The 10885-nt window shown below is 35.2% G+C and overlaps 3 protein-coding genes across 3 annotated transcripts; all 3 read left to right on the forward strand.

Moving 5' to 3' along the window:
- LOC104739814 (sterol 14-demethylase) lies at positions 330–2665 on the forward strand. Its single transcript, XM_010460273.2, has 3 exons — positions 330–504; positions 741–1219; positions 1471–2665. Exons 2-3 carry the CDS (start codon positions 746–748, stop codon positions 2461–2463), a joined length of 1467 nt encoding a protein of 488 aa, XP_010458575.1. The 5' UTR covers positions 330–504; positions 741–745; the 3' UTR covers positions 2464–2665.
- On the forward strand, positions 2960–4199 carry LOC104739815 (protein BRANCHLESS TRICHOME-like). The gene has a single exon (XM_019235922.1). The coding sequence runs from the start codon at positions 3494–3496 to the stop codon at positions 4184–4186; it is 693 nt and encodes a 230-aa protein (XP_019091467.1). The 5' UTR covers positions 2960–3493; the 3' UTR covers positions 4187–4199.
- On the forward strand, positions 7824–8850 carry LOC104739816. The gene has a single exon (XM_010460275.2). The coding sequence runs from the start codon at positions 7967–7969 to the stop codon at positions 8567–8569; it is 603 nt and encodes a 200-aa protein (XP_010458577.1). The 5' UTR covers positions 7824–7966; the 3' UTR covers positions 8570–8850.

A 10885-nucleotide genomic window follows, 5' to 3' on the forward strand; every position in this document is an offset into this window, starting at 1 on the left:
ACTCTTCCCTCATAATTTTTTCAGTTTATCTACCAAACTCTCTGAGTTCTGTCAAGTGTCAACATGCATTTTAATGAATATAAGCTTTGATTGGTGACACTGACACAACAATATGCTACATTTTAATGTGTGAGTAGCACTCATTAGTGTGAATAAGTAATTAATTAAGAGTATCAGTTTTTGTTTTTTTTACTAATTTGATTTTATCGCCGTTGGTTTTACTTTTAATCGAAAATACCATCCAATCACATGATTGTTAAAAAAAAAAGAATCGAAAATAAATAAAAAGAAATCAGAAAAAAAAAGAATCAGAGAGTAAAAAGAGTGAATCAGGTAAAGAGGAAGGTTCAGCCTTTAGATTTCGAAAGCGACACTTTCTTCTCTCCCTTCCCATCGTGAGAGCAGAGCAAATCTACACACACAGACCCGTTTTGTGTTTTTCTTCATCTTCGCTCTTCGCCACGCGCCATCTCTCATCTCATCATCGTATCATCCTTCTTCAAAGTAAGCTTCTTCTTCTTCTTCTTCTCCCTCTTCAAACCAAATCATACTCTGCTTTTTTTTTCTTTCTTTCTTACTGTGGTTTCTCTCTAAGCTTTTTTTTCTATGTTTTGATCTGTTTCTCGTTCTACTGTAGAAACCCTTTTACCCAGATTAGACCACTCACGATTCTATCGGAACCAATCTGGATCTGAATCCTCTGACACTCTTTGTGATTTTGATCTTTTTGATTTTGACAGTCAACATGGAATCGGATCCAGAGAACAAATTGTTGAAGACGGGTTTGGTTATAGTGGCGACACTTGTCATAGCCAAACTCATCTTCTCCTTCTTCACCTCTGATTCCAAGAAGAAGCGTCTACCTCCTACTCTTAAAGCTTGGCCTCCTTTGATCGGAAGTCTTATCAAATTCTTGAAAGGACCTATTGTTATGCTTAGAGAGGAATACCCTAAGCTTGGTAGTGTCTTCACTGTCAATCTTGTTCATAAAAAGATCACCTTTCTCATTGGTCCTGAAGTCTCTGCTCATTTTTTCAAAGCTTCTGAATCTGATCTTAGCCAGCAGGAAGTTTATCAATTCAATGTGCCTACTTTTGGTCCTGGAGTTGTCTTCGATGTCGACTATTCCGTTCGTCAGGAGCAGTTTAGGTTCTTCACTGAGGCACTTAGAGTCAACAAGTTGAAGGGTTATGTGGATATGATGGTTACTGAAGCTGAGGTATAACAAAGTTTTGGCCTTTTGAGTTCTTTTTCTTTCCTTGCACTTATGAGTTATGAGTGAGTATATGAATTAGGTTCACCTTTCATACTTCTGCTTCCTTAGTACCTTAATAAAGCCATATACTTGGGATTCATTTTTAAAACTTGGATCTGATTCTCCTGCTATAATCTTCAACTGAAGAAGTTGTTGTGTGCTTTTTTTTTGTTTGTAGTTTTCATATATAAAATACTTGTCCTTGTTCTTGGCAGGATTACTTCTCGAAATGGGGAGAGATTGGTGAAGTTGATCTGAAGGTTGAGTTAGAGCGTCTTATCATCTTGACTGCAAGTAGATGTTTACTGGGTCGAGAAGTTCGTGACCAGCTTTTTGATGATGTATCTGCTTTGTTCCATGATCTTGACAATGGAATGCTTCCCATCAGTGTTCTCTTCCCGTACCTCCCACTTCCAGCTCACAGACGTCGTGACCGTGCCCGAGAAAAGCTTGCTGATATTTTCTCAAAAATCATAGGGTCGAGGAAAAGCTCTGGCAAATCAGAGAACGACATGTTGCAGTGTTTCATCGAATCAAAGTACAAAGACGGTAGACAGACAACGGAATCTGAAGTCACCGGTTTGCTCATTGCTGCTCTGTTTGCAGGACAACACACTAGCTCTATCACTTCCACGTGGACTGGTGCTTATCTGATGCGATACAAAGAGTACTTCTCAGCTGCTTTTGATGAGCAGAAGAACCTGATTGCCAAACATGGAGACAAGATCGATCACGATATCTTATCCGAGATGGATGTTCTCTACCGCTGCATTAAGGAAGCGTTGAGGCTTCACCCTCCATTGATAATGCTCATGAGAGCCTCACACAGTGATTTCAGCGTGACAGCTCGGGATGGAAAAACATATGATATCCCAAAGGGTCACATTGTTGCAACCTCGCCTGCATTTGCCAACCGGTTACCGCATATCTTCAAAGATCCGGACACCTATGACCCAGAAAGATACTCCCCGGGAAGAGAAGAAGACAAAACTGCAGGAGCATTTTCATACATTTCATTCGGTGGAGGTAGGCACGGGTGTCTCGGAGAGCCGTTTGCTTACCTGCAGATCAAAGCCATATGGAGTCATTTGTTGAGGAACTTTGAGCTTGAGTTGGTTTCACCGTTCCCCGAGATAGATTGGAACGCTATGGTTGTTGGTGTTAAAGGCAGTGTGATGGTGCGTTACAAGCGGCGCCAGCTTTCTTGAAGACAGGTTTAAGGTTATTGCAACTTTGGTTTTTCTTCTGCCTTAAGCTTTGCTTTTGTCTCTCTTTGGTTTTAGTTTTGTTGTTTGGATGATTCTTCTGCTTTGTTAACTGTTCCTGTTCTTTAATTGACTTTATTTTCAAGCTCTCTAAGTTTGTTGGAACTGGGGAATGTGCTAATTCAAATGGAGAATTTATGCGTAACTTAATATGGTTTAGCCTTAGTCACTACTCGGATAGTCTCATTAGTGAACTATACAAAGGTCATCAAACTCAAATCTGTTAAACTGCAGAACACCAAAGATTAGGTGAGTCAAGTCTAATTGCATGCCTTAAAAAACGTAACAGATAACTTTTTTACGAATACTGTTAGAACGAATCTTTCAAAAATGAAAGGTAACCAAAACATTAGTCATCTACACAAAACACAATTGTTTAATTGGTAAAATTCTATTTTAGGAAGAAAATATTTGATTGTGGTGAATATCTTGGACTACTAATTTAGTAAAAACTGTCTTATATCATTTGAAGTCGTAAGAGACCACAAATATAGACAATATATGTATATAGATGGAGGTAAAGAGACCAAATCTGGTGCCAAATCAGTGTCTTAAATGGTTCAAATTTCTTTCTTAATACTCTGCATTGCAATGTAAACACAGGTATGAATGCATGTATAAATTTTATATCTAGATCCCTCAAATGGTTAAATATCAGAATTGCCATCGCGTCTCTTATGAACGTCTTCTGACTCTCTCTCTTCATCGCCGGAAAAAACACATTTCATCCGTCGACGCATGTTCAAGTCACTGGAGACAACAACGCCCACTTTTGTCCCGTGTAATATCTTTCGACAACCTTGATTAAAAGGATCCAAGTCTCGGCGTGGAAGCTTGCGTCTAAGCTTCAAAAGCCTCCTTCTCAACGCCAAGTCTCCTCGTCATAACGCTTTATCTGTTAGGTTTGTGTTCATTTGGTTTGGTTTCTGAAATTTTCCTAGGTTAACTCGCGTACGTAATCACGATACTGTAGATGGAGAGCATAACGAAGTGGGACTTGGGATCACTCCGAACTTATTACTCCATTGAACCTTGGGAGAAGTTTCAAGAAGAGGAGGTTCTAGACATTAGCCTTGTTCCTCAACTTCAAGGGGAGTTATGGAAGGCTCAATCGAGAATCAAAGAGCTCGAGGCCGAAAAGTATGTATCGTGTTTCATAAGAAACCAAAGATTTGAGAGAGAAAAAACTACTGATCCAGCTGTTGACTACTTGAAGGAGAAGTTAAGCAAAGAGAGGGAAGAAATGAAAAGAGCTAAAGCTGAGAATTCTAGGTTAAAGAAGAAGATTTTGAATATGGAATCATCAGTGAATCGGTTGAGAAGAGAAAGAGATACAATGGAGAAAGTGTGCGAGGAACTGGTTACAAGGATAGATGAATTGAAGGCGAATGCAAGGAGGATGTGGAACGAGACTGAGGAGGAGAGGGAAATGTTGCAGATGGCTGAGATGTGGAGGGAAGAAAGGGTTAGGGTTAAGTTCACAGAAGCTAAACTTTCCTTGCAAGAAAAATACGAGGAGATGGACTTGTATGTAAATGAGTTAGAGAAGTGTTTGGAGATGGCGAAAGAAGTAGGAGGTATTGATGAGATGAGGCTGAGGAGAGGTGAAGGTTTAATAAAGATTGCAAGATCTTTGGAACCTATAGATGATAAGATTAGATTCTGAGGAGAGATTTGAGTTTGTGTCTGATGGAGATATTGTTCATCAACTCAAATGTAATGTGTTGCAAGAAAAGTATGCGGAGATGAATTTGTTTAATGTCCGTTTTTTTTAAGAATGTTAAGTTTCATATTATATAGATTTTTGACATCAGATTACAAAATACACAAGTAACGGATAAAAGACCAAAAACTACGAAACGGAAACAAAGTAAAAGTAGTAATCGCAAAGCCGAAACCACAAACAGAAACTACGATAGAGCAAAATTAACACTAAGATGAAACACCTTAATTATTTTTAAGACAGAATATTAAGTTTTTAACTCTAATATGTCCTCTTTTTTTTCACAACAACGCGTTTTTTTATCAGTTATTTTAAAATACTATCAACATACACAAATAATCAATATAGCTACATCAAATCCGTTAGATTATAAACATTGTAACAAAAAAGATAATTTATCAATAAAAAAGTAATAATTAATCCATTCGCAACGACTATATATAATCCGTACTCCATTCATGATAGAAGTATTAACGGGCAACATATGCAATTTGATAGTACGATTTTGGTCTAGTGTGGGGAACCTACGAAGACGACCATTTGCAACAACTTTGTCACAGTTTGGAATTTGAAGCTCCAATGTAAAGTAAAGAAACAATTATATCTTTTAACCAATCATTAGGTCAAAGTGTTCCCATAATTTTTGGGACATGGTTACATGTATAAATAAATTTACCTTACGCCTTTAATCAGTGCATCGTCCAAACTTTTTTTATTAAATCATTTCATCTTTAATTTTAGAAAACTAGTGCAAGTGTGCAACATGAATCAAACATTGTGATCAAAATTTGTCATTTTGATTTAGAATAAGCATTTTGTTATTAGAGACCAAGGAAGTTATCAATGTCAACCTCTCTTGGATGTCTTTTTTAGTTCTTGTCGTCATATATACTAGTATTTATAAATTGTTGAATTCTACATGTCATATATATTTTTAAAAATTAAAACCCCATTTTTAGATTTCTTTTTCGTTTGTCACTTGTTTTGTTTGTTTCTTTATAAAATGTATGTAACAAAATATCATATATTTTGTCTATTTTTTTGGTTGCTAATGAATGATCCATGGAATCTAGAGATCCAATCTTTGGCCAGCGTTACGGCTCTGCACATGGCCAATCAATGTTATTCTCTTTATATTTTCCAACTCCAAAAATTCCATTTCACAATTGAATACTTCATTTAAAACTAGAAGAAATCTAGCTTGTCTCGCTTCTGCCGGTTTAGAAGTTTTGTAACGCAGTCTCTCTACTTTTCTAAGAATTGAACCTACAAAGTAGATATCCTACCTAAGAAAATTTCCATTGCCATTTTCATAAAAACTCAAAAATTATATCATATACAGCCTTCTAACTATAGACCTGATCAGAAGACTACGATGGATTCCATTGCTTGGTGCATTTCACACAGAACAAATAGACGTAAATCTTTTATTGCATAGGATTGAGTCATTTGTACCATATCACAACAAAAATGATAAATAGCGTATTTAAATATTTAGATTATTGCAATTGCCATAGCTAGAGGTGGTAGGGGTCTATGGTGGGGTAAACATAGCGACTTGTTCGTCTCTTAAAAAGACAACTACATGACTTATAAAACCAATAATCTCGTCATATTATTGGGCAAAAGAAAGTTCGTCAAATTAAAACTGTATCCCTACATTGATTTAGACGTGTAATATATAGTTATATCGATAGTGTCATGGATTTTTGTTTTTAATTTGTTGTTGTATCATCTTTTTCAGTATTTTTGTGTGATCTTATGTTATATTTTTAGGTATTTTTAATTTTTTTTCTCGTAATTAAGCATTATTGAGTGGAATATTTTTGTGGAACCACTCATGACTCATCTATAATTATATCATATATGTGACTGTGATGGATTCACAAACGTAAGAATATTCTTTCAGTGTAACATAATACTTGAATATCATGAAGACATTCAACTCTTTTCTCATATGTTGATCTTACTATACGTGGATAAACCAAACACTAAAATGTTTTCTCATCTATTATTCATATGATCTAAATTAAGAGAAGTAGACAAAAGTTTTGTGTAACTATCAATTTGATTCATAATCGAAAGAGTGTTCGTTTACGGAAAACATGGCATGAAGAAATTTTGATACTTCTGTCTCGTCATTATATTGAACTGACGAAATAATACATGAAGAAAATAATACGTGATAGAACAAGCATTAAAACGGGATTCAAGTCATTTTTTCGTGATGAACTGTTTTGCTCCTTTTTGAAAAATATACCTAAATTTTTTTATACTATAAATAATTGGTTCAAAAGAGGGAAATTAAAAATGAAAAATAAAGAATTAAAGATGTGTAAAATTTTTAGAGACAACGTGAACGTACGTACGTACGTAGCTGATATGTTTACGAAGTATGTATGATACTCTTTGTGTCTCTCATTCTCAGCCGTTCAATGTGGACACAGTGGGGCTTCTTTGTACTATATAAGTCCGTCACAAAGTGGGAGACCTGCTTTTAATTATAGTACTACTACAAGTTTTTAGTATTGAATTAAATTGCGACACCATTTGATCAACAATCAAAACAGATTATATATTAATTAATGGTTTTAGTGTGATATATACTTGAGTTATTATATATGGATTCCACTTGGGATTTAAACACTGAGTTCTCAATCAAAATTTACAGATGTATGATCCTCTTTAACTTGGCCAAAGTTCATTATACTCTTTACAACAACACCAAAATTTAAAATTGTTATCTTTCTTAATCAATCAATTTTGGTCACCTACGAACATCTTAGTTGCACACAAACAATTAGGCTAACTCTTTTGATCTTGCTACAAATAATCGTGAGCAAAGAAAAACTTCTCTTGAACAATTTTTTTTTTCTTGCCAAAAACTAGTGATCTAAAATTTGCAACTTTTTATATCTCCCCCAATTTGGCAAGTTGACAAAAATGAAAAAGAGAGAGAGACTATGGAGTGATTCACACGCGCCTCCGGAAAGCGCGTCACGTGGCATGTCTCGGCTTATTACAGCGTATCCAAATTGTTTATCTGTGAACTGTTACGTGTGGGAAATGTAGGGAAGGGGCTTACTTATCCACATTATTTAATCAAATTAACATTTCTCAATATTTAGATTTTACTCCTTCTTATTTTTATTTCTCTAATAAGAGCCCTTTATTTCTTCAGAAGTCCAGATATGAGATCACAAAGATTCTTTATTTGATAATTGATATGACCAAAAGACACAAAAGAGATGGTCTAAATTAAAAATTCGTTGCACTTATTAGATGGCAGAATATTAATCACATTCACGAAATTGCATACCACCTTTCGTGCAAACTTTTTCCATCCAAAAAAAAAAAGTTGGTTCATAAATTTATTAAAATCCAACGGTGGAAAGAAACTCTTATTAAAGAAGGACCACTAAAATTTAGAAATTGTAACCAGGGTTTATCAGATATAAATATAATGTTACCCGGTGTTTCTGTAAGAACGTCTATAATATAGTGGTATATTTGAAATTTATATACATACTTTTGGACTCTTCTGCTTACCCTAAAATGCTATATATACTCGTTCATTTCGCTTCGTTTTAAACTTATAGCAAAATCTCTAATTACTTAATCTCTACTGAATGTTTTAAGACAATTATAATAATAATCTAAAAGGTATTTAAGTATAACAATTACTAGTGATTAATATTGTGGAGATTTAAAGAATCTTTAACAATGGCAAGAGGTCGAAAGCTGACGATGAGCCAGAGCGAGAGGTATCTTGGAAGCGGCTACAGCTACGGAGACGGTAACGTGAGCGACGAACCAGAGCTCACGGAGGAGGACATCTGGTCACACGCCGTCGATCATAGCCCGGAGATGCTGGAGTCTCATGGAGCGTGGAACACACGCGATGCTGTGGTGAGGAATGGGCGTGTCGGTGGTGGTTTGTCGTTGGCGTTTGAGGACGCGTCGTCGTCGCCGAGGATCGTGCATCAGATACGTTGCGGAGGAGAAGGAGGAGGGGGAGGAGGAGAAAGAGTTCAGCGGCAGTTGGCATCGTCGGCGCCGGTGAACGTGCCTGACTGGAGTAAGATATATAGGGTCAACTCGGTTGAGTCGATACACGAGTCGGATGAAGAGGACGAGGAAGATTCAGGGATGATGATGCCGCCGCATGAGTACCTAGCGAAGAGCCAAAAGCGGCGGAGCAGGAAATCTGGCGGCGGATTAGGCGGAGGCGCGTCGGTGTTTGAAGGAGTTGGAAGGACTCTCAAAGGACGAGAATTAAGGCGCGTTCGTGACGCGATTTGGAGCCAAACAGGCTTCTACGGCTAATAAATAAGTTAGTAATAATATATAATTTGAAAAAAAAACATTTTAAAACTTCCAACTAAAAGAACTTTGAAAAATATTTGCTTATTTTGTCAGCTTAGAGTTAAATTTTTGCAACTTTCTTGAATCCCAAGCTTGAGATGTATAAGATTAATATTGGCTTCCCATGCAAATGCTCTTCTTTTTCTTTTTCCTTTTCTTTACAGATTGATAAATTAATTGTGGGAAAATTTTAATAACGAACCTCATCTGCTTTGTGTATAAATTTCTTTGCTTGTTTTGTATCGAGTAATTTCAAGATCGTTCAATGTTTTAATGTCTTCATTATAGCATTACAAAAAGGTGTAGAACAATGGAGGTTTATAATTATATCAGTATCATAAAACGCTTTTGACAAAAAAAAAAAAAAAAGAAAAAAGCAGATAGCTTACGATGCTAAGCAATAATTCTTGAGAGGGAACTTGACTGAATTCTTCCTTTCGAGTTTGAATATATTATATCAAGTACTATTATAAAACATAATTAATTATAATTAACAAGAAAATTTCGAAACTTTGAATTAGCATACAAAAACAAAAATTAAGCTATAAATATAATTGGTTATGTGATGTTCTTCCTCGTAGTGTTCATTTTTAGTTGTACATGAATCATCATATGTCATGTACTACGTAACAAGGGATATTAATGATTGAGCACCGATATTGATTTACAATAGTAAACGATTAGATTATGAATAATATATTAGGTCTAGTTATTAATTAAGTGGTAATTTGATATGATATGAAAGGCAAGTTTTGTATAATTAAATGAGAACAGATGTGTCCTTGCAACATTATTGTGTCCACAGGTAAACTGTCCAAAGAATCCACTTCAAAGTGGGGGCACTCACGAGCAAGAAAAAGACATTGTATTATCAATTCATTTTTCCCAAATAAAATCATGATTGCTCATGAAATGGCATCTTCTTATTTATATTTACACAGACGTCACTAAAAGTTATAACATTTTGAAAAGATTAATGATATAACTAATTCTCTCTGTACTCATAGAACTCTGGACAAAAACTAACTAAAAGGATGTATATCTAGTGCTAGAAACACGTATTACTTCACTCGAAAGACTTATTATATGTCAAATATATAAGTGTATGTACATATGCTTGGGATCTCATCAGTTCAGGCCAAATCAGCTATAAGTTTTTTGGATATGTGTATGTATCAACACTAGAGACATATTATATGGAGATGAGGTTATGGAGGGGGTAGGGTATGGTTGGGGTCAAAAGAAAGTGACACGAGTTAGAGAGTGTTTTGTGTTAAAGCATAAGAGAGGGAAGTTTTGTCAAAAAAATGTGTGTTGATCACTTTGTGAGTTATATGCCTTTGCCTTTTTCAAGAAAGGACCTTTGAAAGTGAATTTGATCGATCGAGAAGTCTATAATAATATCATGGCCTAAATTCATATATGTGGGCTCAACCACATATCTTTACACTCTTATCTCAAAGTCTCTCTTCCACCATTCACCACATTCTCTCTCTCAATAATTTGATTCCTTTAAATTTATTCCTATCATTTATAGACACAAATCCAAAATCATTGTTTGATGTAGAAAGACTATAAGAATGCTCTAATTTTGATTTGTTAGCCAAAAATTACATATTGGTAATTGCCTTCTTATGGAGTAAAGTACAAACGAAAGCATGCAAGTCTAAAGTACCCAAATTGTGGTAGTTTAATATGGTACGTGATGAGACTAGTGAACATTATTCATAAAATGAGGGTTAAAGTCTGGCTTAATCTAAACTGCTGATACGTAACGAAATGGCTTGTGATAGTGAATTAAAGAGATATAAAAATAAATTAAAAATACTGTGCTTAAAAGGCCTCAATATTCCAAGTTTTTGCTTAATTGGGCCTGTATGGCAATAGATTGTGTTGCCCGATGCCTCAATATTGTTCCTTATTATATGAGGAATGTAGAAAAATGACGTAGAAATAATATTACTTCAATGGAAGCCTTAAGAAAATCTCCTCGACGAAGAGATCATCATACGAACGATAAGCAGTAGCCATGTTTTTTATTCTCACTCAATGAAACTTACTGTGTGTATATATATATATATATTTATATCTAACAATCCGACTCCAATTAGACTTGAGTCGTAATCAAATTATCAATCAATGTCATTGCTATTCCGATTAGAGTTTGGTTTATGTTAAACAATGTTAATTTTCTTAAGATAATACAATATCATAAATAGAGAGTACAAGCTTTGGCCCCAATTTATTCGAGCCATAACTCAATGAAATTATTTTTGT

Source organism: Camelina sativa, chromosome 14 (genome assembly GCF_000633955.1).
Source record: "Camelina sativa cultivar DH55 chromosome 14, Cs, whole genome shotgun sequence".
Taxonomy (NCBI): Eukaryota; Viridiplantae; Streptophyta; class Magnoliopsida; order Brassicales; family Brassicaceae; genus Camelina; species Camelina sativa.

Bases quoted from the DNA above. Each gene is read 5' to 3' on its own strand.
- LOC104739814 (XM_010460273.2), top strand. From the start codon at position 746: ATGGAATCGGATCCAGAGAACAAATTGTTGAAGACGGGTTTGGTTATA. The intron at 1,220-1,470 runs GTATAACAAAGT...TGTTCTTGGCAG, and splicing joins TGATGGTTACTGAAGCTGAG to GATTACTTCTCGAAATGGGG.
- LOC104739815 (XM_019235922.1), top strand. From the start codon at position 3,494: ATGGAGAGCATAACGAAGTGGGACTTGGGATCACTCCGAACTTATTAC.
- LOC104739816 (XM_010460275.2), top strand. From the start codon at position 7,967: ATGGCAAGAGGTCGAAAGCTGACGATGAGCCAGAGCGAGAGGTATCTT.